This window comes from Phalacrocorax aristotelis, chromosome 5, assembly GCF_949628215.1.
Source record: "Phalacrocorax aristotelis chromosome 5, bGulAri2.1, whole genome shotgun sequence".
Classification (NCBI taxonomy): Eukaryota; Metazoa; Chordata; class Aves; order Suliformes; family Phalacrocoracidae; genus Phalacrocorax; species Phalacrocorax aristotelis.
The window spans coordinates 29322143-29348587 of record NC_134280.1 but is presented as its reverse complement, the minus strand read 5'-3'; the positions used below and the strand labels follow the sequence as shown (position 1 = coordinate 29348587).

At 39.0% G+C, this 26445-nt stretch overlaps 1 protein-coding gene across 4 annotated transcripts in view; it reads right to left on the bottom strand.

Annotated features, from left to right (window-relative positions):
• PARD3B (par-3 family cell polarity regulator beta) overlaps positions 1–26445 on the bottom strand; it is a 442892-nt gene that overhangs the window by 305402 nt on the left and 111045 nt on the right. For all 4 annotated transcript variants that reach the window (XM_075093709.1, XM_075093712.1, XM_075093710.1 and 1 more), the window contains exon 3: positions 2394–2565. In XM_075093709.1, coding sequence (XP_074949810.1) covers positions 2394–2565 — 172 coding nt within the window. The remainder of the gene's footprint in view (positions 1–2393; positions 2566–26445) is intronic.

Here is a 26445-nt window from a genome sequence, read left to right as displayed (position 1 = left end):
CTAAACTTAACTGGATCAAATACACAATTAATAAAAATGAGAAGATTTTGAAGGCAGCATTTCAAGTGCCTTTTCTAAAACCAGTGCTGATTCTCTCATGTTTGAAAATGTTTAGCTTCATGTACTTTATTAAGCATCAAGCTCTAAGTATTCTCTGAGCAGATCACTAAATAGACAGTGTTTCTACATAAAACCATGGACCTGAGTTCATTGAATACAGGAAATTAATTAACTAATTAATTAACAGGCAAAATTGTTCCACAATCTGGCAATTTATATAGAAGTGGATTCCCTGCCATTTCATCCCTAAAGGCATTCTGCAAAAATACTCTAGAAGGTAAGCAAATGACAGTTCCTGAAACACAGCTCTACCACGGAAAGCAACACTTGCTCGCTACGTGTATATTTAATCACTTCCTTGCTCCCAAAAAAGAATCTCTTTTTAAACTTATTATTATTTATTTCTGGTAGCAAGTGTGAGTCAATTCCATAACAAGACAGGGAGCCAGACTACTGTGGTTCATGCATCAATGATATTGATGCAACCAAATTGTCCTTCTATTTCTTCATTTACTTTTCAATTTGCCTCTAGTGGAAATAGGGACATAATTTAAGGTCTGGGGACTTGTAAAGGAAACGTAAAGGCAAAAATTAAGTCTAAAGAACTATAATCCGTGATTTAAAGTCCAGAAGTGAAAACAATTAAATTTCAGAGTGCAGACTGAGTTTATAGGACTGACAGGTAGAAAAAGCTTTCATTTACCTTATAAAATGAAACAAATCTGAAAGAGAACCATTGAGACAAACACATTACATTTATGTTCTCTATTTTAAGAGGCAAGCACCCACTTAAACTTCAAATATATATTAGTATTGCACTGAAAACAAAAAACCCTAATTGTCTGCTCTTCTCATGTTATATTTCATCTCCTTTACACTCCCATAGCAGAAGGATTCCACAAACGCTATGAAAACTGAGCTACCTCATAGCTTACTGGTAAGCTCAAGATCTCTAGCATTTTCTGTTTTACAGTTATGTGAGCTTGAAATATTATTCTCCAACCCTCAATTTATGTACAACAGTATGCTAGACAAACCATTTTCAATGGTTTTTGGGGGTTTGTTTTTGTGTGGGTTTTTTGTTGTTGTTGTTAATTAGGGCTCAGAAGTATATGGAGAACAATCTCTACTTTCTGAAGCATGCTAAAATGGAAGTTGCAAACCCTTCAACCATTGGACCTTTAGCCACAAATTTTTCCATACCTCATGTTTACCAAAAATACAGCTCAAATACATACAAGTTATGGCAAGAGTAAGTCTTTTCCCAAGATTCTTAGGTATGAGAAATTCCTGTGTGTCGTTAAATATAGAAAAAGATTTTTCTATATTCTAGAATATAGAAAAACCAGAAGTGATCCATTAACACAGAAATCTGGATCTAAAAATTTTCATGCCGTTTGAATTTCAGTATTTTCTACATCAGGCACAAAAATGAGCACAGACTTGTGTTAGAAGTTACGCAGCTTCATCCAGTAAGCTTTATTAGAAATTCTACTGGATGAAGCTGCGTAACTTCTGTATCTGCTATCTAGGTGTCAGCTTAGCCTGCTCTCAATCCAAGAAAGTATTTCAAACTGCTTTGTGTTCAACATACAAGACTCTTGCTCTTTATAATTGGAAGCCAGCGTCTGAACTCTTGGCCTTCCAGGCACACTGAAACAACACAGGGACCAGAGTTGCAGCACTTCACGTAGTAGTACCCTCTGATATAACAAGGAATTAAGCAGAAGCCTCTCCTAATCACAGTTTGCTCACCTGAAAGGCAAATAGACTCTGCTGTGCAACTTCTTCAAAGGCAAAGAGGTGATGTGTTTGCAACCAGCACCTCCTCCTTTCTACCTTCCAACCCCCAAACCAGGGCACTAGCTCAGATAATCGCTAAAAGTATTTGCACACAGCAGTTTTACACTCGTTGAACCCAGGTTCCTCAACAACAATGCTGAGGGGTTTTTTCCAATAACTTTGTTATTTGAAAATATTTTGCATAGGTTTCATTCTCTTCCACTCTCAGCAGATAACAATGAAGGATTGTCAGCAACTTGCGCAGTCAAGGAAAGGAGAAAAAGAGACCCAGCTGTATGGATGGGCATAACATGTACCAGGATACAAGGCTCAGGCGCAAATTTGCCATGCTCAGTTGCCGTCTTCAGCATCAATTGTTCAGAAGCCCAATTCTTGTCACCACAATTGTCTTCACTGAATCACAAGGCAAACAATGAGGTGCTAAAAGAATTCTTTAAATAAATTAAATCGGACTAGAGACATACTCAGAAATAAGAAGGTACTATATATTGGTTAAAAAATTTAAAAATAATCATGCAAGATGTACATACCCAGTTTTAGGGCAGAAGGAGTCACTTCAATCTCACCACCAATTGGCTGAAAGGCAGCCAGCTGAGCTGCTACCTCCGTCTCAAAAGAGTCTGGGCTATTTCTGTCTGCCAAATTGCCATTGGTGCCATCAGTCTTCCGGTGAGTTTCTTGCTCATCATATACAGCAATTAGCTATCAAAACAAAAGATAATACAGTTACAGTTTGTGGATTCCCAAATTTCACTTTTTTTTTTTTTTAAGTAAGACTTATCTTTCACTGGGACTACAAAATCTTATTTCAGAACAGCTAACAACAAACATACAGATTCATGAAAGCACGTACATTTGTGTTTAAATACACTGACTTCAATATTACTTACATATATGCTTCAGCACTGCCCTGTGCTGACATGCTTTTCTGCATTAGCATGCTACCATTAGTGAGGATTTTACGTTGTTCCAAAACATTTAGGGCTGAACATGCATAAAAACACAGAACAGCATTTAATTCTTGGGGGTGGAGGGTGTTATTATTTTAAAAAACTTTAGTGCTGCTGACTGACACACTGCGCAAAGGTCACACAACCATGGAAGCTGTACTGAGTGAGCAGATACATGTTTTATTTACAAGTACATAATAATTTCATTCCAAGGACAAGATAGATCAGGCACAGTGATGGAGTGTGGAGCTTCCCTAATGGCCCAGCCTACGCCTCTGTAATGATGAAATGTTCTTGGTACAGCTGGGTACATGTATACACACACATCTCTACCCACCATGTAATCCACCATCTCCTCCCATTCTCTCCTGCAAGCTTATACCAGATACACCATCTCTGAAAACTGTCCCTCAGTCACTGACTCTTCCGCAGCTTCAGGCCTCTACCAATACAAAGCGATCAGATCATGTACATTCTGCTTCTTCAACAAGTGACTCGGATACACACGGCTGGGTGTAAACTGTGTTACAGTTCCAGGAAAACAGTTAACTGTGCTACCATTCTGGGAAAAACAAACAAAAAAATTATTAATTCCCTATGAATCTAAACAAATTAGAAGACTTGCTATTCTCAGCCAATGGGACACTTGACACCCCAGGGCCCTCTCCACAAGGAGGCGAGGTAACAGCAGTAGTTCAAGCACTTTTCCTGCCCGCTACCTGATGTGGCATAGTTCTCGTGCCATACGATGACAAACACTTTGCCTATAATAAGCACTGTACAAGGTATCTTCATCTTAAGGTCTTCCTTTATTTCACTTTTTCTGAACTCCTTAGGATTATCCTGAAGTTTTTCTTAGCTAATCCTGAAAAAGACCACAACACACGATACTGCTTAGGCAATGCCGAGATAATACACAGAAACAAGTTTGAAGGACTGATTTATTACTTTCTCTCTCTATGTTATTTTTAAGATATGCATACACACTCTCTATATAAAAATATTATGTCAAATCTCCTCTGACACTTCCAAGACATGTGTCAAAAATTATACCCTGTGGTAAGTAGTATACTGAAAGAAGAAGACAAACATTTAAAGGAACTCATTTGCCTAAGGGAAAAAATGAACATATGAGAGGGAAAAGAAAAGAAAAATCCTGAAGTGCTTCTAAGGAAGAAACTGACGTTTTCGGGTCTTCCACTCATTTATAATTTGGTTGCTGGAAATGTGTCAGCTCATATTTACCAACGCATATTTCAGAGACACACAAAACCCCTTAAATAATTGGGTAGAAAACTTGCTCTTTTCCATATGGAGCCTGTTTCCTTTCTATGGCCACACAAATAGCTCTTACAGCATACAATTCCATTTTTATTTGTCCAACGCATATAGGAAAGATTAATTCCAGTAACAAAGACAATTCTTTTTGCAACTTATCCCCGCATTGCAGTGAAACTACCTAGACGTTCGCACCGCATGCCTCACCAAGTCATCACTATGCTCCACAACTATATACAGCCAAAAAAGCTGCCTTTGAGTCAGACATAACATATCATGGCAATTTTCTCCAGTACCATGAAAAAACCTATAGTGTCTTTTGTTTCTAAAATTACTATTAATGTTATTATGGAAATCCATCATGATTCAAGAAGTTCCACAACTCTTACCCACCAAAAGGTTTGCTTTCTCAATCTCACTTTTGCTGTGGAAACTTAATTTTTAAGAAAGAGGTTGTTACTAACAAAGAGGAAATTTGAGATTGTGTAGGACCACAGCACTGAAAGCACTTTAGATAATAGTAGGATATGAAGTTCACCTGAGCAGTTGCAATGTAGAATACAGTAAATCAGCTGTGGTTTGATGGGAATAAACAAGTTAATTCCTCAGCTGGACCAAGCTGAGTTTCCCTATGGTTTCACACCCTAGCATATTAAATGCTATATTACACTGTAATACTCTACACTTACTGCCCCAGGATGGTGCAGAGACCAAAAGTAGGGATAGCTCAAAAAAACCAAGACAAACTCTTGGAAAAGTCCAGCAAGAACTGTTAAACCAAAATATGCAAGCACTACCTCATCAGACTCAAAAGCCCCCAAAACATGTAGTAAAAACCAGAAAGGTAAATTAGAAGGATGTTATAATTACCATATTTCTATACGGTTTAAGTACTTTCCACTGGTCATCAACAGAGACCAGAGCAGCAGTCTGGCCCTGCACTACTACTCTTGCAGGCTCACATACATTACAGTATTACTGCATACTTAGGTTTCTAAGCACTATACGCTTCCCTTATTCCCCTGAAGTTTGAATGAAACTTCAGCAAAAATGATAATAGAAGATTATTTTAATAAACAAGGTCACAGACAGACTTCCAATACCTGTAAGATATGGTAGCTTACCTGTCAGTCAAGCCCAGAAAGGCAAACTGCATTATGGCTACACTGCAACAAATGCACTGGCTTCCTGGTACCCCTGCTCCTACCCCTGGCGTGCCATCTTCCAGGGAATGGCCCATGGTTAGCTGGTCCTGTACCCACAGCTCCTTTTCAAGGGGTCCCAGGCACCCAGGCCCACCAGGAAGAACAGGGACACCCGAGAGCAGGCGGGCGCTGCCGTACAGCTGTGCAGCAGCAAGGCCCAGTGGGGATCCGGCCGGCGCCGCTGCTGGGGGGCCGCCATCCCTGGGGGTCGGGGCGCCTCCCCCATCAGCTGCTTCCTCTGCGGCCTGAGGGAGTTCTGTATGTAGGCCTTGAACTCAAGTTACCGATGATGCGCTCAAATGACCTGATCTGCAGAGGGTCTAGGATGGTAGTGAATAACCCAATCTGCAGAGGGTTTTGCGTGTTAGTTTTGTAAGGGGACCGATCTGCAGAGGGCCCAGTTTAAAATAAAGTTTTGATTGTAACAACTTTGTCACTGCTCCAACGGTGATCCCTAAAACACGTGCCGTAGTGTTGGGAGACGCTTCCCAAGAACTAACAGGTTACAAATCAAACAGCCGCCTTGACAGCTGGTCAAAAACGGGTTTGGTTCACGCAAAATGATATACAGAAATCACAGTGCCTGAAAGTGGATAAAACCCCCAGGTCTTCACCTGCTTAATTATATGGAAGGATTGCAAGTGGTTTGAAGACTGTATCAACTCTGCTTTCATTCACCTATCGAGAAGGTTCAGCACATGGGGATGCTGACATCAGCGTCTCTCCTCCCAGGGCCCACAGCAGAGTCAGGAGAAAAACACATGTACTCCACCAATCCCCGTTCCCAGTTCCCACCTTATCTACCCCAGGACTCCATTTCCATACTCTGAGCTGGAGTGGGCAGGGCACAGGTGCAAACCAACAGCAGGCAAACTCCTGCGATACAGCCTGGCAAATGGCAACAAAACAATTTCTCAGAGCTAAACCACACAGGCCTTACACTTATCTGAAAGTGGGGAAGCTTCTTACGGCTGTCATTCCTTGAGTGACTTCAGTGTAAAGCCTGCAGTTCCCTAGTCTACACCTAGGCACTATTTTGACAGATTAAAAAACCAAGCAAAATGTATTTCTTTACAGTATGGAACACACCATTAATTAAGCAACATGATCTAGAGTTAAACTCCCATTTTTTAGAGAGTGTGGAAAGGAGATACTCCCAGTACTGCATGTAGAGGTAGCAAAGATGCAATACCTTTCCTCACTAATGAAATAAACAGCCATTTGTCTTCTAAAATGTTTATTCAGGAGAGAACTCCTCAGGACTGCAGTTGCAGGAGCACCTTATCAGTAGCAATTCTAACGTTATAAATACACTGCTAATCAATCAATGCATTATAAATACTAGCTTCAGCCTTTCAAAGGGAATGACTACAATTAAGGTTATGTAAATTAGCTATTCAAAAAATAATTGTAGTAATTGACTTCTCATTTCCAGTATGGAAAATTCTTTAATTGGAACAGACTGCAGATCTCTTCTGATGGAAAAGAACTTCAGGACACATTAAGAAATCCCCCACAAACATACCATGAAAACAACAACATTGTCTGCAACACTGTTTTTTTCTTTACCAGTTCAATATTTATAAACATTGAGGGTTCAGTAGGTCAGCTGATTTCTTTATCAAAATATTGCTCTAGACATTTGCAAACTGTAGAAGTTATGCTAGTCCTCTGTTGCTGTTTTGTACACTTGCTGTACTTAAGCATTGCCTTTTTTTAAAGGTTATTTAAAGAACATGAATATTCACTGTAAAAGATATCTATATATTTGTATATAGGTAAAACGGTTCTAACCCCAGTATTGTTGTAATCTCTATTAACAACCTACCAGTTACCTAGACAATCAATAAATTATCAAAACTTAGCACTTATCTGTCATTTTTGATCACTAAACTCCTCCCTACTGATATTGATGTAGTCACAACAGAAGGCAGCAATAATGAACAGTTGTATTTTACTAGCATTTTTGTCGATCATAAGTGGAATATGATATCCTATTGTACAGCTCTTTCAATTTTTTACTGATAATTCAGTTGAGAAGCTTGCAGAAAATTAAAACAAGATTATGTAGAAATTTAGTACATTCCCAGACACACAGAGCAACACACACACATCCAATTAAGCTCAACCCTTGTATTCAAAAAGGTGGGTAAACTCCAATAGTAGACAATTATGTTACTGAGTGAAAGGTGCCGAGTACAAAGCAGCAGCATGTTTTACCCCAGGGAACCACTGGCCACTAAGATACAGAAAACTGATGCATTGTTGCATTTAAAAATCCCCCCCAAAATAAGTGTTCCCATATCTTTGTTCCCATGCGAAACGTTACATCTTCCAGGGGCTCTCAGTCCTTCCAAAACTAGTTGCACTCTACTCCATAAACCTCAGCTGCAGCCGCAGAACCGTGTTTGAGTGCACGGCTCATATGCATACACCGCAGCCACGCTTCACTGTGTACTGGAATATACACCATAAACACAAGAAACAGTAAAAAAAGTCTTTCCTAATTAATATTGCAACAGTTTTATTTTAGTGTTTGCTAATTAAGCTCAATTAAATATAAACAATTTTGTGGAGTTTCAGAATTTCAAAGAAAAACATCCTCACCTTTGAACAAATAGCAGGACTTTAAAGATCTTGCTTCAAGGTACTTCTCTGTTAAACCAGAAACAGCTGACTCCACATTGCCCTATACATCATTTTAAATAAAAGGTTTCATAATTATTTCTCTCTTCGAACTACACTTTTGACAACTAGATTACTGTTAATAAGGTTAAAAACTGTATATTTTACAAGCTCTTCTGTACTGAATTAGAAAATAGACACCACTATTTCCTTTCTGACCCCAAACACCAGGAATGTACACAAGGTACTAAGGAAGACATGGCAAAATAAAAGCTTGCTTGCAATTAAATTAATCATCTTTCAATTACTGTCAGGATAAATTCACTAAAAGAAGTTCTCAGTTATAGGCTAGCATCAGTAGGTGATTGAAAAGATGCAATTTTCAACAGCTGGAATGATATATTCAAAAGCACAAAAAGGCATTAAATACTCAATTTGTATTAAATTTTTCATTCCAGTTGAATGGAAATTTTCCTCTTAATTTTTTTCACATTCAAAACTTTTACATTCTTCTCACTACGGACAACAAAAGGTAGTAAAATTGTCAGTTTCTTCAATAAACATTTGTTTTCTGTTCAGACACACCCTGTCCATGAATTCAAATGCTCACTTAAGAGCAAAGCCTGTGGTTTTTTTTAACTGTATCTATACTTCTGACAGCCAGTGCTCCTGTGGAAGTGATTATTAGTTACTTATAAAATGATGCAGCAAAAAACTTCTCCCTTTCTGGGGGCAATTAATAAAGACTTTTCACACAAAGCACTCACATGTCAACAGAGAGCTGTCAGGAGGGGTGAATGAACAGCTCAGTGACTATTTCATTGAACTTTGTGACATAACAAGAAGCGATGGCTTAAGCTACAGCAGAAAATGAAGTTCAGCACAACATCACATTACCCTGCTCTCTGATCCCTCAATTTGGGATCTGTAGGATTAATCTTTTATTTATCCCTACTCATACATAACAAAGAGGTAGAAAGACACACAGTGTTTCTACATGTAACAGACTGATACCATAATACAGCAAATATTAAACAAAAAAAATCAGAACCACTTCAATCCTCCCCAGGTGCCTGTACCTGCAAACAACCAGGCACAGATGGATAAAGGCTGCAGTTGACAGCAACCTACATCTGACCAATGCAAAAAGGGAAAAGGGATCCTCTCCTCTTCCCCCCCACCCCCACTTTCTTTCCGCAAGGTTATGTGTTTGGCCAGGTCAGTGCTTTACTACAGCTGTCTAAGGCACTCGAGCACCAGCACCAAATAAAGGCAAAGATATTTTGTTAGGCAACAGTTTGAGCCAGGCCATCTTATTTCAAAATCTCACACTTACTTCAAGGCTGCTTTGGCCTGACTTTCCACTTTCTCCAACCACTACTTTCTACTGCTCCTTCAACACAAGCGCTACAACTTGCTAGGATCCCTGGTGAGTCAGTTCGGGGAACAAACCAGGAAGAAAAGCAGTTCTCCATCCTCCAGCTGCTTCAGCTCTGAGAGCCACACAAAGCAAATTTCTGTCAACGCATCACTGAATTAACATCTCCTTAGACTCCTGTTGTCTGTAACGTTGCAGTAGGGACATATCCCTGTCTCCTTTAACAAAGATGGACCAATGTTCGTGCCCCCACTCTCATGACAGCTCACTAGAGTGCTGTGCAAATGTGTGTCATAAAGTCTGAACACAAGAACAGAAATGACATTTCTACAGTTCTCTCAAGGAGTTAATCTTCTTAACAGAAACTCTTCTATGCGCACAGGTTATACTTTCAACTTATGCCCACAAGGGGACAAGAACACTTTAGATCGAGGCAAGAAGACCAAGAGTAAAGTGTACCATATGTTGAACAAAAAAACTTCATAAAGCCACTGTGGAAGTTGTCTCAGAACTCCACAAACTCATTACCGTAAAATCAGATTTTATATATTACTTATGAAATACTCCTGATCAAATGGTTAAAAGATGAAAGACTGGTAACAGTGCAACATAGACAGAACTAAGGTAATTAGGGTACCTCAAAAATGGATGAAAATGTCATTTAATTTTTCAATTTAAAACTTTCCTGGAGCTCTACAGCCTTTCTTCAATGTTTTTTCAAGGTATTCTTCTGGTATATACTGATAAGTATTTGAAATGGTATTCTTGCATAATAGTTTGCCTTGGAATTCCTTTAACTTAAAAAAAAAAAAGACTGCCAAGGAAAAATACCAATACACACACCATATGGCAGTCTTCCTTCACACCTACATATGAAAACAAATTACAGATACATTACATGAAAGCTATGATTAGCTCATCTTGTTTACCTGCATGCCAAAACTACATACACCAAATTATCTTCCCAAAGACCACCTCACATTTTTCCTACCCTTATTATTAAGATTTCTTTCGTTACTGTCTAAAAGTAGCCAAGAACAGAATCCTACTGCACACAGTACAAACACTGGTAGTCTCTACTCTCAAAACTTTTCAAGGAAAAGACAGAACAGGAAGAGAAGCAGCATGCCTAAGAGAGAGAGATAAGACTGAGCCCATGCCCCAGCCCTTTCTGGGTAAGGGAAAGGAGAGTGCCAGCGGTGGGGAGGGATCCTTACCCAAGTGACAGTGCAGTTGTTTTGGCACAACCCAAGCAACAGAGCAGGGGACAAAATGAAGAACCAAGGGTGAAATATGAGGCCAGGACTGGTAGAGCCCTGCAAGATTTATTTAAATGCACAGGGCCACTGGAGGTCCCCAATACTGCTAAATGCTTCAAATGTTTGTATTTCACCATAAATGGGCACCAAGGCAAGAGGTGATACTTTAAATAATAATTTTCTTCATAAATTAAGCTGAGGTTTTCAAATTTTCTCTAAGCTGTAAAAGTTTGTCTGAACAGTGATATGCTAATTGTTTCCAGTCTTCACATTTTAATCAGCAGTCTACTTACTTCCCAAGAAATTTGGAGTTCTTCTTGCCCATCACTTAATAGATTTAAAGAGAATTAATTAGAGAAAGCCATATGTAAAGAAAGGACTGCATTGTTAACCCTCTGGAGCGCCTTCCCCAGCACTCCTGCTGTGCCTGTGCTGTGGCACTGCTAGTTACCCAAAGCGGTTTTTCTTTGCCGAAGAGCTATGCTGACTGCGCTCACTTGAGTATTTGTGGTTACTGACATCACAGCCATGGGAAAGGGTTTGAACTGTCCATTACATCTGGGAGATCAAACTTATGGACCGCTTTGTTACTGCAAGCCTTGCATTTACCTCTCAGTCTTTTCACTGTATTTAGGTACCTGGCTAAATTTATGAACCTGAGTTTCCGGATCTTTAAGAGTTTAACAGCCTGCTGAAATTTCTCCTGTGGTTTTTGTTGGGTTTGTTTTGGGTTCGGTTTGAGTATTTTTGTGTGTGTGGTTTTGTTTTGTTGTTGTTTTTTAATTGCTATTTTGGGAAGGTCCTCAATTATTCTACAAAGGTAAAAAAAAGCCCCTGTACTAAGAAATGATGCCTGAGAAAACCCTTTTGTGTGCTTTTCCGAAAGTCTAGCTGTTTCTTTTGTGTGTGTGATCAAATCAAAAGATATCCTTATCTTCCTGTTATTTCCCTGTAGCTCAGCTGGCAGGTTTTGGCGTTGGGGATTTTTGGGGGGTGTTTTGTTGGGGTTTTTGTTTGGTTTTAGATGTGGGGCTTTTTTGTTTTCCAAAGGTCATGGCAAAAAAAATCTACATGATTGATGAGACCTTATATACTTCTTCCTGTCCAACCTATTCCTTTGTGGGCACACGTGACTGTACTTCAAACAATGCAGCTGATTGGGTACTTAACATTGATATTTGTGGCAAAGTTTGATGAGCCCTTCAAGCATGACTGAGATGTAATTTTTTAAGCCACTTAGTAACTACTTGAGAGCTGTTATGGAGATCCATAGTAACAATACAGACATTCCTTGAGGGCTGACTCTGGGTAGCTTCCCTGGCAGATATAAATGCTAGTGCTAAAATGTCAAGGATTTATAATTATGATGGCAGATGCATAAAACACATAAAACAAGCCTTATTAGGGTTGATTGAAGTAAATATACCAAAGGACATTCCTCCTTTCTTCTGTAAAAGATTCATGTTCAATGCTATTTGTAGCCCATCACACTCATTATGTTTTCATGTGAAATAGCTTCTGAGTTTTGCTAGATAACAAATGCCCTTTGTTTTCATTCTTTCTCTATCCAAGGGAAAGAACAAATGGAAGGAGGACTGTAAAATGCAAGACTGACTATTTCCTTTCTTTTACCTTGAGACTGAGTACTTTCACCTCTATGGACTTTACAGAAGACGAGCTAATTTTGGAGAGTCCATTTAAAATTGCATTATAAAAATGTAGATACTAATATCGAAGACTGCATTACTTACTAGAATCATGTTTGTCAAATGCACTTATTGTAATCAGTGATTGAAAAGGAAAATTTACTGTGTCATAGTATCTGATATAAGACAGTTTATCAACAGGAATTATCTTAATTTCAAATACTACTTTAATGCTAAATTAACAGTTAGTCCAATTCCACAGGCAAGCCTCCTATGGATCACACAATAAAACAAGCCAGTAACAACACAAAAACATCAAAACATCAAAAACATCAAAAGACCATCTATGTTGAGCAAAGACTCCAAGCCACACATGGAGAAGCGAGGCAGAGGGGTAGAATGCCAGATGAGGAGAGCCTAACTGCTCCCAATTCCTACTGCAGCACAAAATGTTCCTGCAGCCAACTTCTACTTTAGCAGGCACCTTGCCTGTCAGAAGCATTCAGCAGACCTCTCCAGCAAACTGCATCGACCTCTTCTCCCCACCTTCTCACCCCTTCCTGGATGCTTTTGAAGTCCTGGAAAAGCTGATGCGTTATAGCAGTCCAGCTTCTTGTGCAGTCCTGATTTAAGGCACAAAGAAATGTTTAAGTGGACTGCTGCTGATCATTCAGTTACAGAAATAACTGCAAGAAGAAAATGAGCAGCTCTTAGACTCGCAAAGCTTCTTCATTGCTGGGGTTTTTTAACAGGGTTTCTGAGGAACCCTAAGTGGGAACAAACAAGCACCAATCCAGCCAGGACAGAATCATGTGCGAGGTGGTACTAGGCATGTGGATTCACACTTGCTAGCACCCACGGTACCCTCAGTCCTCGTTTCCAGTAGCTCCCTTCCCACTCCACACATACCCTATGCATGTTTCAGCCCATCCACACACATATTTGTGGAATCTCCCGAAACACCACCAACTGCCTTTGATCACTATGATGCCATTTAAGGTGGCTGAAACATTGCACAGCTTTGTATAAAAGGGGCAGAAGCTGATGCGGAAGGAAGAGACAGACTGCTCCCTGCTAGCTTTCCCCATTCTAGTCACATCTGATCTGGATATAGGAGCTTGTAGGGCTAAAAGGGAGCTGGGAAAAATTAAATTTAGTGAGCCCATCACCATTTCTCCTAACTGCTCTGCTTGTGACTCTCCTTAGCAACAAATGCTTGAAAACATTGGCCTTCAGTACACTGCCAGATGTACTAGCAGAACCAACAATTTTTACATGTTCTCTCTTTTCTCTTCTAATGTCTCAGCTGCATATAATGAATACAAAATTTAAGAAAGCAGAGCCCTCCAAGGTAGCTTGTTAACCTTCAGATTATATAGACATGTGAAAATCTTCAGAAATTTAAACCAAAGTAAACTGTGGTGCAGAGTTTCATTTCAGTAAGATCAGAGGGTATAATTGAAATTCTTAGGTATCTGCACAGCTCTTCATACTCTAGGCAATCATTTATGATGTTAAGCACTGTAACTTTTGTATCTTTTCCAGATTCTGGTGTAATGAGTAGGGCCCACAGAACAACTTAGGTTGGAAGGGAGCTCTGGAAGTCACTGGTCCAGTCCTTTACTCAAAGCAGGTCCACACAGGCACTTAGGTCAAACTTCAAAGCTGGCTCAGGTTGCTCAAAGCCCAACCCAGTTCTGTACATCTCCAAGGACAAAGATTTCACAAGTCTCTGGGCACCCATTCCAGAGATTGCCTACCCTCTCATGGTACAAAAAGCAGTTTCTCCTATCTTACTGGAGTCTTCCTCATGACCACAATGTTCATTACCTCTTGCCTTCTCACTGCGGACTTTCAAGAATGTAAGGTGTAGTCTTCTCTACACCACCCCATCAAGTAGCTGTAGACAGCAATAAGATCTCCCCTGTCCTAAGAAGTTCATTCACCCTCTCCCCCCATGTCATGTGTTCAGTTCCTGACCACACTGGTGACCCTGTGCTGTTCTTGTTCCAAGTATATCAATGTCTTTCTTGCACAAAGGAGACCAAAACCGGAGACAATTAGCTGTGGCCTCACAAGTGCCAAATAGAGGGGCAGAATCACTTGCCTTGACTTGAGGGCTATGCTCCTGCTAACAACCTGAATGTGCATTTAGCTGTAAAGCTAAGAAAAACCCAGATCAGCTGCTACCAAGTCACTCTTTTTTTTTTTGTCTCTTGCACTGATTTGCCAGTAAGCATCACATGCAAAAATAAGTTTTTGCTTTGACCACAATTACTCAAAGGCAGAATATGAATTAGCTGTTTATTTGGTTTTAAATGGCTTTGATCTTTTTAGAGGACATTATAGGATGGGGGAATGGAACTTCAGAAGTGAAAAAAGGCAGCACGAAGAATTCTGATGGATTTTACAATTCAAGTAAGTGTAAAACCATCTGTACAGCATAACACACACAACAACTTTCATTAGTACAGACAGGCTTGATAAATCTTGGGATGTTGCCACACGTCATACAATTCTCACACTGTGTTTCTGCCTGTGCAGAAAAACATTTCAGTATTTACAGCTGCCAAGAGTCCTATGCTTACTGATGCCTAGTTTAGTGAGACTGCATTATTTGCCCTGCCTCTGACAGTTTATATGTCAGGCTCTAGAAAGGCAAAAAAAGCTAACAAAACTGGTTGTCACCTTGATGAGGAAAGGTCTGTCCCTAATGATAAACTAATGCTATCAGTCTCTACTAGTTTGTTATTAATTCTGTCAATAAACAATATTCTTGGGGGGGGGTTTTGGTACATCATAATAATGCATACCTACGCCTTTGAAAAAATAGAAACTAAACACATTTTGCCTTTTATGCAGTGACCTCATTTTCAGAAGTCATGACCCTATAGGCTTCAGCTGCAGAAGTCACTGACCTTGACCTCAAGCAACCATATCCCTAAAGAAAGCTCCTAAATTACATGATCCTTTTATGCATAAAATCTGAGGCAAAGAACAGAAGAGGAGGGAAGAGAAGTTTAACTAAAGTGCAACAGTAATGCCACCAAAATCCTCAGAATTTATTTAGTAATTTGCTAGTTCACATGGCTTGTTTTATCATACTCATTAATAGGAGACTACAAAATCAATCATTGTCAGTCACGGAAAAAACTGTTTTCTTTTTTTTTTTTTTTAAAGGCAAACCAGTTTAAGAAGTCTACAACAACTGAACAAGAAACCTATGAAGTTATGCTCTCTCAGAAGATCAGTAACATACAAAATTGTGAAACATTCAGAAACTTAAAAGAAGTGTGGCGGTTCTAAACACTGCAGTTCCAGAAATACACATTCCCAAATGAACTACCAGAACAGAAGGACTAGAAAAAATATTTTGACTTGACATCTTAATGCACCATTACTGTGAAAACAATGAAACTAAAAGTAAAATTTCCAGAGATAGTCACAGCTCTGGCAATAACAAAAACCCCTTCAGTGACAATTACTCATTTCAGCAATCAGTTCATAACAGACATCCTACTGCTGCCTTGCTCATTATACTCCCTAAAAGAATGATCTACATGTTATAAATTTCAGTCATTTTTTACCCTAGCATTAGCTGCCCACAGCATAATTTCATAGCTAAGTTTCTTAATTTCTAAGTAAACAAGTTAAATGCTGACACCATGGATCAAGATCCACAGCAAAATTAAACATACTATTTCAAGATTTTCCAACTGAGTTAGAATTCAGACTGCAGCTGAGAAAATGGTATTTGCAAAGTTAGTAGCAGCTATAATAAGTGTGTGTGTATATATGTTATGCATCCCTTGGACATGAACGTGTTTGCAAGCAAACCAGATCTCACATACATACCCTTCTACTACCCACGCGCTGGCACTTGTTATTCAAATATGAACACATCCTATTGAAACAGAGCAAACAAGAAAAAATAACCATTCAAAAAAATTACAATACCAGGAATATTCCTGTCCTTCCACAACAGTATAGGATCCAAAAAGTAAAACCAAAGTACATATTCCATAAGTGGTACTATAATTGCTTGTTAGATGGATTTTGACACGATCTTCATTTGCAAGGCTGAATTTCAATGCCCTATTAAGTAAAGCGTTGAACATTTACTTGATGCAGAGTTTTGTAACATCTAGCTATCAAAATGCAGACTGCAAGTCTGACCTCTGGACAGTGATTAAAATTATCTTAACATTTCTTAAAGAGACTATCTCCTATGAGAAAAGCTTTGCAAGAAAAGGAAGCTTTTCTGTTGTATTGAATACACCACAAAATACTGAGCAGGGTTTCTTACCTACACTAATTAAACTAAAACTTTTTACTGGATAATGAAAAACACTGAACAATATATTTAACCAAGTTGAATTCAATTAACAAATTCCTATTACTCTGAAATATTATTTTAACGTGATCTGAAGCTTTCTCTTTTGAAAAAATCTTCATGCTTAGCACATAGTTTAATTTTGACTACAGTAGTTTGAATATTCTGCAAAACAGTGATATGCCTTGGGAATAAATGACTTCAGACCATTCCGATCATTACTCAGAAATTTCAAATGTGATTTTTCAGAGAGAAGCTTGTTCATCCGTTTTCCACTCCTCATTACAAATGATAAAGGGACCTATTCATAAAGCAAGCATTTAAGGAAGAAAAAAAAAAAAAAAGAGGAAGAAGGCCTCACAAGTGAATGATACACCAATGATATACCAGGCTCTGCTTTCAAAGGTAAGCTAAACTACTCAATAAACAACACAACTGGACAGAAGTAAAATACTTCCAGCTAATCGAAAATTTTTCCAGAATGTTTCAGTTGTCATGAATCTTCAAGTATCTTGAATATCATGAAGAGACATCAGAACTGAAGCGACACATCTAGCCAAGTATTTTAGCTTCCTCCAGAAAACTGAACATGGCTATTCCTTGACCTATCTGTGCTGGGTCTCACCAGACCCTGTAAAAGGAAATTTGTTTTCCCAGATTTACTACTAGTGCTCATATGGAGTCAAAGTAGAATCACATTTGCCTTCCTCACTGCCACATCACCTCGTTAGCTGAGAACAGTCTGAAATATATGAACATTCAAGTCAGGGGAAAACGCTAACAACGTTGGTTCATTCTTTGTCTTACTTTTATGGAAGAGTTTTTAACACATTTTTGTCTTTCAGTAAAAAAAATCCAGCAGAAAACAAACCAAAAACCTCACAAACACAAAACCATACACACACACACACAAAAAAAAAAAAAGATGAACTATTATGAGTGTGATATTCTTGCTCATCCTAATCTGTTCCTCCACACGCATTATTTTTTCCATTCTTCTGTGGCTACACCACATCAAGCATTCAGTACCCTCCAGGTAAGCCACACTTCCATAACAGCACACTCTTTGAGGCTTCCTAGGCTTTACAAAATGCAAATTTAAAAAAAAACCCAACACCACATACAGAGAAAAAATCCAGACAAAATAGCAAATATATTAATGTTGCCTTGAATCCTTATCCTCCAGTCAAATTATTTTCTTTCCAGGACACCAAGAGCGCTTCTTCACACTTAGCTGAAATCAAGTCTCTGGGGTTCCTATCCAGCCTAAGTTGAATAGCTTTCTTTTTGTAATTCAGCAGGCACACACACTGCAGAATTTGACACTGGTCTTCAGGAAAGTCCCTCAAAATCAATTGACTCCTGATTTAAAGATCTGGGCACCTAAACTACTTTAAAGAAAAAAAAAAAAAGAAAAACCAACCAACAAAAAAAACACACCAAACAACCACGACCACACACAGAACAAAAACAAAACAACATGACACACACTTGGCAGCAATGAATGGACCCACAGCTGGCAACCCCAAGGATGCCCACTATCCACTTTGACACAAACAGAAGAAAAATATTTTTAACCAGCAAAAAATGCCAATTCTTTCTCCCTTCTCCCATAGTTTTAACTTTAATCTAAAATTTCAATCAGGGTACCACCGAGTCTGCGGCTGCAAACTGGCACCCAGAAGCCAGACTGAGTTTGGTCGCTCTTACTGGGAGCCCCATGGCCTAACTCCGACATCACACCAGAATGGCATTTCCATCAGCCTCCTCAAGAAGGTCAGCGCTCAGCAGAAGCACACCCCCTCCAGGTATTGCCTGCATAGAGATTCAGGGATTTCAGAAAAACTGAGGGACAGAAAATAACAGCAGTTCATCTACTCTTCAGAGACTTTAAGAAGCAGAGGAGAATCTGCCAAATATCTATTGCATATGATATCAAAACAGAAGTAATTGATCATTGTGCGTAGAGAAAAGACTGGGTTTTTTCCTCACAGTTGCATTTGAACTTAGAATTCATTTAAAATAAATTAGATGTGCTGGTTTTGGCTGGGATAGAGTTAATTTTCTTCATAGAAGCTAGCGTGAGGCCATGTTTTGGATTTGTGCTGGGAAACAGTGTTGATAACACAGAGGTGTTTTAGTCACTGCTGAGCAGCACTTACAGAGAGTCACAGCCTTTTCTGCTCCTCACCCCACCAGTGAGCAGCTGGCTGGGGGTGCACAATGAGTTGGGAGGGGGCACAGCTGAGATAGCTGACCCCAGCTGACTCAAGGGATACTCCACACCATATGACATCACGCTCAGCATGTAAAGCTGGGGGAACAAGGGGGGCGGGGGAGATTTGGATGTTGGGAATGATGTCATTTGTCTTCCCAAGTAACTGTTACGTCTGATGGAGCCCTGCTTTCCTAGAGATGCTTGAACACCTGCCTGCCCATGGGAAGCAGTGAATGAATTCCTTGTTTTGCTTTGCTTGTGTGTGGCTTCTGCTTTACCTATTAAACTGTCTTTACCTCAGCCCCCAGGTTTTCTCACTTTTACTCTTCCAGTTCTCTCCCCCATCCCACCAGGGGTGAGTGAGCAAGCAGCTGTGTGATGCTTAGTTGCCAGCTGGGATTAAACCTGACATTAAGCTAACAAAAGTCAAACAAAGACATTATAAAATATGTGACAAGGGGTGCATGCTATTAACAGTGTTTCTGGCCAAGTTTGTGGTAAAAATCTATTTTTGCTCCTTGCCTTCTCCTGTACATGCTGTTTAGGTTACCTGGGAAAAATATATAGCTTTTAATCAAAATGAAGTTTGCAGAGCTGTGCTTTCGGTGTGCTGATCCCTCCTTATGTCAGTAGTCTACTAATAACTAATTAGTCCTTGGCCACTTGACCTTCAGGGCTTTAGTACAAGGAAGAGGCCAGTCAGGCAGCTCCATCCTCTTCCCTGGGCTCCAGTCCAAAGTCATCACAATAATTACTAGAAGGCTTCTGCTAACCTGCTAGCTACTTCTCTCCTTCTGCGCTTTCCAACTCTATCAAGAAACTCCACAGCTTCTATTGACCCAGCAGAGCTCTTAGTCTTTGGACACGTCACCCCACTCCACCAGGATTATAATCATTTATACTAATCGTTTCTGATCTACTCTTCAACCACAACTTGGCAGCACGGAGAGAGGTAGACTGCTGTGTAATCTGTAAGGTAATGTAAATGCGACTAAAAAAAGTAGCAGGATTCCACAGCCAATTCCTACCCTCCACAGGATTGCTCACAAATAGCATGTTCCTGTGAAACATTTTAAGGAAACTCAAACTATTGAAGAGGGGAAAGCCTAGAGCTAACCACATGGAGTTAGAGCTTCCTGAAGAGATAAAATGACAAGCTCCTGACAGCCATAGCTGCCACTTCTTGGCAAAGAGTACATTCTCATTTCAGTTTATCTAGGCAATCCAATTCAACAATAAGTTCATTCAAAATGAAAAATCAGCTTAGAACTGAAAAGCAGGGAAGCTTACTAGTCTTACTTTCTTACAGCCTCTGAATAAAAACTAAATGCAAGAGCTGAGCACCATTAGCTCCAAGACCCTGAAAGACCCCTCCTGGTCTCATCTACTTTAGAGTCTGTCATGCATCATCTGCAAACTGCTTCTGTTCAGTGTATCAGCTTTAAATGTGAAATTTTTCCCAATACACATCCAGAACATTTCCCATTTTTTCTTAACTAAAATTCATTTTAGTTCTCTGCAGCTTTAATTGAACTTCAATTACTAAAACTAGCTTGACACAAGCCATAAAGAAGAAATTAATATTCTACTAAATAAGAACTGTCACTCAGCATTTCCTAAGCTAAATGTAAAAATTAAGACTCTGAATAAATGTATGCTAAGTATCATTGCATAAATATGCATATAATGCATTTTCCTCTTTATAAAAATTGTTAATATAAAGACATTTAATTGCACATCAACATTTTAGTGGCGATCAATCATTGAAAATCAATGATTCTTTTAAATAAATGTAAAAATACATTTAATTAAAATCCAACTACTTTAAATACATTTTTGTTTACTTTTAAATTACTTACACCTCAGCTTGTTCACACTCTGGTTAAGAAACAGGATCTCAGGACACAACCCCACTCTCTGCTAAAGCATCTTTCCCTTCTGCAATCAATACAGTTATGCTGACAGTGAAATCAATTGGCGACCCAAATCTCATCCGAAAGTGCATCACTGAGGGTTTACCCACACTCAGTCTCTTCACAGATTTTTTTTTCTATGCCATTAAAATATTCCAATCCTATTAGAATGCAAATATAAGGGGTAGAGAGAGCATGCATAATACCATTAACATTCAAAGATTTTTTGGTCCCCATTATCGGATATTAATTCTTGTATTAACTGATGTTTTGTTAAAAAAAAAAAAAAAGAACAAATCCATTAGCAGCTGCATTAAAAGTGAACAAAAGAGGCAACAACTACCAATTTGATTATGCACCTAACCCTTTCTGAAAGTTTCTGCATCCAATAGCACCAAACATGCATTGCTTCAACTTTCATTTCATACCAGGTATGTAAGTACACGTTACTGAAAGACAACCTTGACAGGGTTTCTGCCATCTCAGTATTTTTGGCAAGCTTTGAAAAACAGTCATTTTTAGCAAGTCTCTAGATGGTTTCCTTTAAGATCTTTTAAAGACATAACATGGTACTTTTGAGGGTAAGAAAAAAAAACAACCCCCAAAAAAAACCCCAAAACCCCAAACATTTTTGTGTACAAGGAACATGTTTCAGTTTCAGCTGAGCCAGTGTGGCAGGTGCCAACCATAAGCCCACCGGCAGATGGAAGAGACCATCTCATGCAGGCGCGTGGAACATTCCCAATTGCCTGCCCAGGTGTATCCTGTGTCATGAAAACTTCCCTTTTTATGCTTCTCTCTACTGCATATGGTGGTAGGTGATCCTTTTATCAGGAACAGTCAAAATATGCTGCCATATCATTTAGGAGGGAAGATCCCAAGCAAACAGCTGCACTTTAGTTACAGGCATATAAAGAGCACTCCTCCTCCCTAGCAGTGACTTTATTCCTAGATGAACAGGGTGAATGAAAGGTAGATCCTGTGTGATAAATACATTTTCAACATAACTTGCATCCTCTCCTTTACAAATCCACAATTCCAAGATTCTGAAATCAGTACTACATAAAGAAAAATAATGTAAATTCACAGCACATCACTGTTGTGGTCATATTCTCACTCCCCCCTGTAGGAGTCTACCATTACTTTGCCTCATCTCGGACACGCGTTGACCAACTTCATTGGGCTATAAAACTCCCCAAAACAAGATCACACAAAACTTCATTAGAATTGCCTTAATATGTACTGTACATCCAACCAGATCATAGGCTCACCAATACTAAGCCACTCAGCTAACATTTCCTCAGGTATTGTTAAAAAAACACAGTTACATCATCTGAGTCACTAATGGAGGGAGATTTATCAATGTTGCAGGTAATTCCTTCCACACCTTATGAACTGCAAGCCTACTGACCAGTTATAGCCCCTCTGAAAAGTTTGGCACTTCCACTATTCCCTCACAGATGTTCACATTACCAATTAATCATCACCACAGGGAGTCTCAGCACAGAGATTAAGGGTTGAATATACTCACGTCAATCTTGTTTTGGAAGATATTGAAAGGGTTCCAAAGCAAAAACAAAAATGTAAGTAAAACAAATTGAAGAATTTATGTCCGCATTCAAATATATTTTGTAGCTATATGACCTGCCCTATAATAATGAGGTAAATTGACTCTGAGGTACTATAAAATCCCAGTTCTAGTTCCACTACCATTATACAGATTCAGATGACTTTAACAAGGTAAACTGGTAATCTATGAAATTTAAAGCACATACAAATATTAAAGTATCCTAAAAAAATAAATATGAACTAAAAATTAGGAGCTCTGCTAATAAACAAATTACAAAGCATGTGATTTATTTTTTAATTCACTTTTTTTTTCATCTATTACAGACAGTGTAAGACAATATGAAGAATTTCTCCATATTCTTAGTGGATTTGTTAAACATTTTCTACTTCCACAAACAAAATATACAGAACAGCTACATTCGAATTCCTTAATTTTAAGCGAAGTACCTAAATCCTACATCTCCAGCAGACAAACTGCATTGGTTTCATTAGGTGTATTTGTTGCCAGCAGCACACTCTATATCTAGTACACTGATAATGGAAGGCCACAAAATTACCAAGTACAAAAAAAAAAATGTACAGTGTGTATATATTTACGTGTGTGTGTGTATATATGTAATGAACACTTGTGAAGTACAGCAGAACTATCATTCCTACTTCCTAAATGGACATAAAGGTGCAATGAAGCTGATTTACCCACAGTAGTACAGGATATCCACAACAAACCTGGAGTTAAGCCTACTTTTCCTCAAGTTGCAGGTTACTACTACAACCATTAAATTATCTTTTTCCCTTACCAACATTTTTTGGCAATAGTTCAAGTGCTTTACAAAATCTTGATCTTAATTTTACATACAGGAGAACTGATGTGCTATGCCAAATCACTTACCCACGACTGCCCACCAAACCAATGAAACATCTCAGAACTGAAGGTCCCACTCTGTGTGCTATCGAATAGGCCACATCAGCCCTGCCTCAATGTAAGCACCCCTGCTGCGAAGAGCAGTGAAGAATTTTCACCTGTTCTTTTTAAAAGGAAAAAGAACTTCAACTTCACCATCCAGCTTGTTTCAAGCACAAGTGAGCAGATTCCACATAAAGAGAAAGGCATTTCAAATTAGAAGTCTTTATTCAGGGTTTCAGGTGAACCTTCAGTTTTCAAGAACCCTGAGCTCTGTAGGAACACACAGAACTGCAATTTTATAGGAAATAACATCATTAGAAACCCCACCATGTAATTACTCACGCTTTCATTACTTGCTGAAACGCTTTATTGGGAGCATATATAGTCATGTCTACAAAAACATGCAAATATCATGAAGCAGAATCCACATCCCCTCCATAAAGCATGTTTCCAGCTTGGGATTTTTTTGTGTGGGAACAGAATTCCCATACCAAGGGATGGGAAGTTTAGAACTCCTGATTCACACTGCAGAAGCCCTTACTCCTAACATCACTATATACTCTAAAATAAAGACACTCAGCTGCAAGGCTCATATCTAGAAGGTAGTGTCAGAAAAAGCATCCTTAATTGCCTATGTGGCTGACAAGCATACAATAGTTTGAATTTTTTAATAAAATACACATTTCTCAAAATTCATCCTTTTATGACAGATTAACATTACATCCCAAATCTCCTACGTAAGTGCACTCTTACAAAGAGGGAATAAATTTCAACAGCCTATAAAGCAGTTAGGTCTTTCACAAGCCATCCTCACTGTTTCTATAAAGTAGCAGAAGAGTAGATAGCAGTATTTCAGACTAGACAAAAACATGCAGAAACCAAAGAAAATGCATAATTCAGTAGGTAAATACTAACAAAAGCGCATGACCAAATTCTTGATATGCACTATAGGGACCTAAGTTTCAAGGTCTTCACATCCTCTAGAAACATTCACTTTTCTTTGTTTTCAGAGAAGGATTTCAAGACACAAAAAAAGCATTAACATGTAACTGGAGAAACCACATACTACAAAATATAGATTCCATACAGTTGAGGCAAAAGTGTTGCAAACCAACCTTTGTAGGAATTAAGAGATGAACACCTACAGCATACTCTGGCTTTCAGTAACTAAGCCTACTGGAACTTAGAGAAATTTTAAATATTCAGGACTCAACAACAGCAGCTTTCAAAACTACAGAGATGTATGAAAGAAAATCCAAGAAGTTAAAAAATTCCACACCACAAGTAACTGAAAGACACGAAAACTCACATTAAAAGTAGACATATATAAAATGAGTCCCACAACTTTAGAAAAGATATAGCCTGTACTTAGAAAGGGGGGAGGTGGGTAGAGAAGTACTTTCTCGTATTTTGATCACAGAGAAGGAATTAAATTATAAATTACACCATTTCAATGAACAGATTACAATCTTTTTTTATTAAAAGGTATGCAAAACCAACAAATAAAATGCATCAGAGCTTGGTAAAGCTCAGTAGTTTAGCCTCAGTGTTATCTACTGCACATCTGCCACACGGCATTATCTTACTACTCAAGCATCATTTTTGCATTTCAATGTAGTAGCTCCATCAGATTAATGCCCAAGACATTTCAGCTGTGATGCAAGTAAATAAGTGGACATACAGGAATATTATGCACGGCCTGCATCATTGACACTAAGCAAAGAAAATGTGATTAGCACCAAATTGCACCTGACAGGGGAATCAGAAAGCTGTCAAACACAATGACATGGATTCAGTATTTAGAAGGTAAAAGGGGGAATAAAGAAGCTGGCCAGTCTGGCATGGAGACAGCAATAAAACACAACAGCTATGATAAATTAATTCATTTACTTATGAAAAATTAGAGGCTTCCACAGGCAGCTCTCATTTATAATCTTGTCAATCTGGCAGAGTAAATAAAAAGCCTATACAATACACACAGTGGGAGGGAAGAAAAAGAAACAAAGGGGGGGGGGGGGAGGAGAAAAAACAGATTTTTGCATTTAATCTAACAGAATAATTTCTTACATTAAACCACACTGGATTGAGCCTTTGATAAGAGTGACTAATGCAAGGATATATCATAGCAGTAGTTACTGTGTTTACTAGAGATGCTCACTGTTAAAACAGGAAGGCTGAGATCAAACACTCAGAAGCCATATAAAGCAAAATGAATTTTTTACATGCAAGAGATGCTATTACTACGTCTATCAAAAGGACACCAGAAAGAGCTACAGTGGGGGAAGTGGAAGTAAATTCAAAGGACCAATCCCTGGGACGAGCACAGGCTCTAGAAGGAGGAGGTGTTCACATTAACAGCCGAGTGTGGCTGCTAACAGCAGGCTGCCTTGGAAAACCTTTTCAGGGAAAACAAGGTCTGCAACTGCCTGCAGGTCAGTCGCTGCAGCACTTTCCAAAATGTTCTCCCTGGATCATCAGGTAGACCCTGACAGCTAATAGCAATATGGCTACAGTAATTTTCTCAACTAAGATCACAGTTATAATAAGGACATCAGAGAAAGATTGGCCTTTCAGAGGAATATTTCAAAAGATTGCCATGTCTGGCAGTTGTTGGGAGGTGAGTTCAGACCAGAAAATAATGAATTTGCTGGTAATGACAGAAAGAAAGCTATGCGTATCTTAACAGAATGGCATGGAACACACCATGAAAATGTAAATGTCTGTGAGCAGCAGCAAGGACAACTGTCAGCACCAGCACAAAGGCTGGATTTTCACCTTCTGGCATTTCACATTTTGACTGATCACTGAAGATCTATTAAAATCCTATTTATCATTAGATATGTACCTTGGCCATAAAGTGTTTAGGGTACAGTCAGTTCACATACAGTCCTGTATACTAGAAAGATCGTTCCAAAACCCAGTGAAAAGAGCTGACCCTGCCACTTGCCAGACATTAATGCTACAGCAGTCTAAAAGGACTCCAGGAGATCAGAAGTCCACCGTGCCCCAGAAATCGGTTGAAGTTGATGCCTTCTCCAAAAACCTGGTGTCAAAAGACAAACCAGTCACAGGCAGCGTTCTCCCACCATTTACTACACTTCCAGTTTATATGGGAGTGACAGACGAGCCATCTTGCTGATGAGCATGCAAGAACTCTGCGACAGCACATGTTCTGTGGCAGAGCTGGAAACTTAGCGCGTATCATTTAAGTCCAGGGCTGATGGCTTGCCCAAAACCACCTTTCTCCCTCTCCAGTGTAGTTCAGTCTACATGACAATTTTATTTTTACCAGTATGTGTGTGGT